This window comes from Monosiga brevicollis, genomic scaffold (genome assembly GCF_000002865.3).
Source record: "Monosiga brevicollis MX1 MONBRscaffold_18 genomic scaffold, whole genome shotgun sequence".
Lineage (NCBI taxonomy): Eukaryota > Choanoflagellata > Craspedida > Salpingoecidae > Monosiga > Monosiga brevicollis.
The window spans coordinates 597,079-601,184 of record NW_001865055.1 but is presented as its reverse complement, the minus strand read 5'-3'; the positions used below and the strand labels follow the sequence as shown (position 1 = coordinate 601,184).

The 4,106-nt window shown below is 56.5% G+C and overlaps 2 protein-coding genes across 2 annotated transcripts in view; one reads left to right on the top strand and one right to left on the bottom strand.

Moving 5' to 3' along the window:
- Positions 1-323: 323 nt before the first annotated feature.
- On the top strand, positions 324-1,770 carry MONBRDRAFT_33346 (uncharacterized protein; the record flags this gene model as incomplete). Its single annotated transcript, XM_001747732.1, has 3 exons — positions 324-494; positions 666-852; positions 944-1,770. The coding sequence occupies 3 exons, from the start codon at positions 324-326 to the stop codon at positions 1,768-1,770; spliced, it is 1,185 nt and encodes a 394-aa protein (XP_001747784.1).
- Positions 1,771-2,118: 348 nt separating this feature from the next.
- Positions 2,119-4,106, bottom strand: part of MONBRDRAFT_9993 (uncharacterized protein) — a gene marked incomplete at both ends in the record, with an annotated part of 4,633 nt that continues 2,645 nt past the window's right edge. The window contains 7 exons of the mRNA XM_001747645.1: positions 2,119-2,446; positions 2,589-2,698; positions 2,844-2,932; positions 3,019-3,155; positions 3,282-3,343; positions 3,446-3,540; positions 3,646-3,811. Of these exons, the coding sequence (XP_001747697.1) occupies positions 2,119-2,446; positions 2,589-2,698; positions 2,844-2,932; positions 3,019-3,155; positions 3,282-3,343; positions 3,446-3,540; positions 3,646-3,811 (987 nt within the window). The remainder of the gene's footprint in view (positions 2,447-2,588; positions 2,699-2,843; positions 2,933-3,018; positions 3,156-3,281; positions 3,344-3,445; positions 3,541-3,645; positions 3,812-4,106) is intronic.

Below are 4,106 nucleotides of genomic sequence, written 5' to 3'. Positions count from 1 at the left end.
GTGGTGGCGGCGGGTCGACGAGAGGCGGCAGGACGGGCTAGGGAACGGTGGAGATGGCAGCGGTGGGGGATGAGCAGGAGGAGATGCGGGCGCAGGAGCTTTTGATTCGGAAGCGGATGTTGGCTTCGCGGGGAACGTGGACGTTGGAAGCCTTTTCGGCACTGATGCAGGTGGTGGCTCAGGCAAAGGTGTATGATCCGGCCAAGCCTTCTGCCTCGGTCAAGGCCGCCATCAAGGATCGCGTCGTCGAGCCCTGGGAAGCCTGGTGAGTCGCCCTTCGGGTCCTGGGTGGTGGTAGAGGTGTGTTGGGGGGTTGGGGGGTTATGCTCTTGAGGGTTGCTTCTTTCGGGGGTTGTTCTGGGCTTTGGCGTTTCCTCTTTGAGCCAGGTTTCTCGTCTCTCTCTCTCTCTCTCTCTCTCTCTCTTTTTTTTTTTTTTTACCGCGCCAGTGGCTTTAATCTGATCCATATGGCCATGCAGGATGAAGGAACACAAGTATGCACTCAGCAGCGCCGTGCCGGGCCTCGATACTCGGATTCGGCTCAGCATCAAGTTGTTTCAAGATGCACGCGCCCTCAAGCGCACTGGCCAGCCTTGGCGCGAATGCGTCGAGGCTGCCCGTGAAGAATTTGTCCGTCGTTCGCCTGGTTATGCCGCCCTTCTCAGCCCCCTGGCTTCTTTTACCGCCGTGGCTCCAGAACACCAGGTACACCTTTGACTCTATGTTTGTTTGGCACCTTTCCTGTGTTTCTTCTGTACGCGCATGTGTGTGTGTGTGTGTGTGTGTGTGTGTGTGTGTGTGTGCATGTGACGCGCACACCAATCCATGCACCCACACAAACACTTGTGCTGGGTGCGTCCAACTCATGTCATGCGGCATGACTCATTCTTGTCATCAAAGGCCTTGCTGGCTGCTCTCGAGGACGTGTGTGATGCATATGCAGCATGTCAATCCACGCGGCGCAAACGCGGCAGTCAAGCCTCATCAGCCCACATGGCTGCAACGCCGGATAAACATGGCCCCGGGCAAAAGGCCAACACGGCTAGCCCGGGTTTGTCGGCTGCACCCTCATCCGCTGCTTCCCGATCCCCGTCCCCAAGCGCATCCGCAGCCACAAGAACAAACGACCTGTCCACCGGTCAGGCATCCGCCTCCTCGGATCATCCCAAGCGCTCCACAGCTCATGCCCAAACCTCTGGCCCTGTGCTGGGTCGGATCGAGGCAAACGGCGACTCTACAACGACAGCAGCAAGCTCTCGTTCCGCAGACGTTGCCAGCGCACCGGGCTCGGTTGAGGCGATGCGATCCCTGCGACGCATGCAGGACATGGTGCAGCACGACCTGGTGGATGGTCGCTTGAGCGCCCAGTTGCGCTTACGCGCACAAGAACGTATCCACGAGGATCAAAGTGAAGCCGTCTTGCGCGAACTGCGCCTATCGCACCAGGCCATCATGACCCGCTTAGATGACCTTGCAGCCCGTCAGAACGAGATCATCACCTTTCTAGACTACTTATATGTGCGCGAGGAGGGGCGAGGTCACACCTCTGGTCAAACAGATTCGGCAACAGCTCCAGCTCGAGCACGTACCTCGATGCGCGATCGGGCCTTGTTGAACGCTGCCACAAATGGCTCGGAGAAGCAACCTGCGCCCACCGAAGCAAGTGTGCAAGGGTCAACTGCCGAGCACTCGGCTCGACGACAAGCTCGCGAATCTCAAGCCCAACCTGCCAAACGTTCTCGCCTCGCCGAGGCTGCACCTACGTCCTAGCACATTCGTCAAAGCAGGTCTGACTTTACTGCTTTCGTTTCGTTTCATCTTGCTTCGTTTGTTGTCAAGGGGCCGAGGCCCCACATCGTTGTCGCGTGCCAATCGAAGTCACCCCTCCAAGCAACACACATATTGCTGCCCTCAACAATGAGAGAATGAAATGTCTATGGCTGCAGACTCGAAGATACGTCTTGCTGCAAAAAAAAAGAGTGAGGCACGCCAGTATTGGGATGGAGGTTTCATCATCAATTAGGTCTGTCTTGTCGGGATCTTGGGGGACCACAACATCATGTCGAGGTGCCTCGGTTCGGCCTTGCAATACCCTCAATAGGAAGGCCAGGCGCCACCTTAGTCCGAGAGCGTCCGCAACGCAACGCCAGGTTTCTGCGTGGCGTCCTCGGGTAGGTACGCGTCTAATTGAGCTTCACGAAGATCGGCAACGAAGCGGGCCAGGAAGCGTGACTTGTGTTGTAGCAGTGTTTTGTATGCCGCGACCACACCCTCCTGTGCAGCTTGATTGGCGTCTGGGTGACAAGCCGCGTGTTGGCTCAAGGCCGATAACAATCCCAGCTGGACAGCCGCCTCTAGTTGACGCGGCGCCTGGCAACACAGTGCGTTGCTGAGGGCAAAAACGCACTCCTTCAACACGGCTGGATTGGACTCCTCCTTCATCATCCTAAAATCCAATATTCCGAGCCAATGTAGGCACAAGCGGCAGTCCGGTGTGAGGAGGGAGGGAGAAAGTGATAGAGAACAAGACAAATGCAAAAAAAAGGCTGTGCACCTTTCGATGCTGGTGGCGCTGACAGACTACCTACTCGATGAGCTTGTCCATCAACTGATAATCCAGGGCGGCCTGAATTTGCTCAAAGGAACCCGCCATGATGTTGGAGGTGATCCACGCGACCTCTTTACGCATGTGATCGGCCTGTGAGCAGCCAAGGGCACACTGATGAGCCTGAACCATGCTTGCAGCGATGACGGTACACACCACGTGGCAATCGCGACTGGCAGGCAGTGTGCACGGACACAGAGTCGGTGCCGCATGTATACTCCGATGCACACGCACGTACCGAGTGGTCCATAAGCCGCGCCAAATGGCGGAGCACACCCAGATTGATGGCTACCTGAGTGATGTGGGTGGGCCCAGAGATGAGGTTACCTGCAACCAATTTGTCAGGGGTAGGTTGTGGTGAGTACAAGTCATGTCATATATAAGAAGGTTAAAAGGGGGTATAGCCCACATACCAAAACAGCGAAGTGCATATCGGGCCGTGTTTGCATCCTCGCTTGAGAGCAGCTCGGCCAATACATCTGTGCAGTTGGCATGTAGCATCAACTCGAGCCGTTCGTTGGGGCCGTCCGTCACGTACGACAAGCCAGCACTGTGGGTTTGGGGTTGGGAAGGGCAGGGCGGTGAGGTTCGTCAATAGCATCAAGGAGTGGGGGCGATGAGTAAAGTAAGCCTCAGCGCGCCATGCAAAGCCGATGTTCACGAGAGATTAGCGTACCAAGCGTCACGCAGGTTGTCCGGATTGGTCTGTCCCAGATGGGACACGTAGAAGTCAATGAGCTAGAGGCACAGCAAAGCAGCCTTGAGCAACAAGAGGCGGTGGTGGTCGGGTGGAATGCCATGGCAACAAAGCCAATAATGCAGGGGGGCAGGTTGACGTACCGTTGACACCATGCTGACATCAAGCGGGGGCTTGCGAATGAGAATGTTGTTGAGCAGCCACAAGCAAGTAGGAAGGACGGTCTGGTCATTGCGTACTAGATCACGCAAGGCACAGGCCGACAGGACGCGAGGCAATACATTCGCACATGAGCACCACCAGACGGGTAGTCCAGCACAGGCGAGCATGCTAGCAAACCTACCTTCGGTGGGAAGGGCCATGACACAATCAATGGCACCAAGTTCAAACATCTTTTGAGCAAACTCAGCGCAATCACCCGCGATGTTGGCTAGAGCCCAGGTGCATTGGGCCGTCAATTCGGCAGCAATGTTTGAGTTCACGTGCTTGAGCAGCAGAGGCACAAATCCCTACATCAGCCCACGCACAGGGCAATCCCATCCGTTCCCAGGCATCAGCACAGCCGGGAAAAATCTGGAAGAAAAAACAAGATCAAGCCACGAGGAGGACGGCCACAGCGTTGTGGTAGGAAGAAGAGCAGGTTCGGACCACATCAACGACGGAGCGGGTTTGCTCAGGACTGCCCGACGCAACGTTGGAGGCAATCCAAGCAACTTCATGCAGGATGGCGGGATCCTGGGCGAGCGAACACGTAAGTCAAGATACAGCCGGGGGCAGAGGCGAAGGCGGGGCTGGTGTGAAATC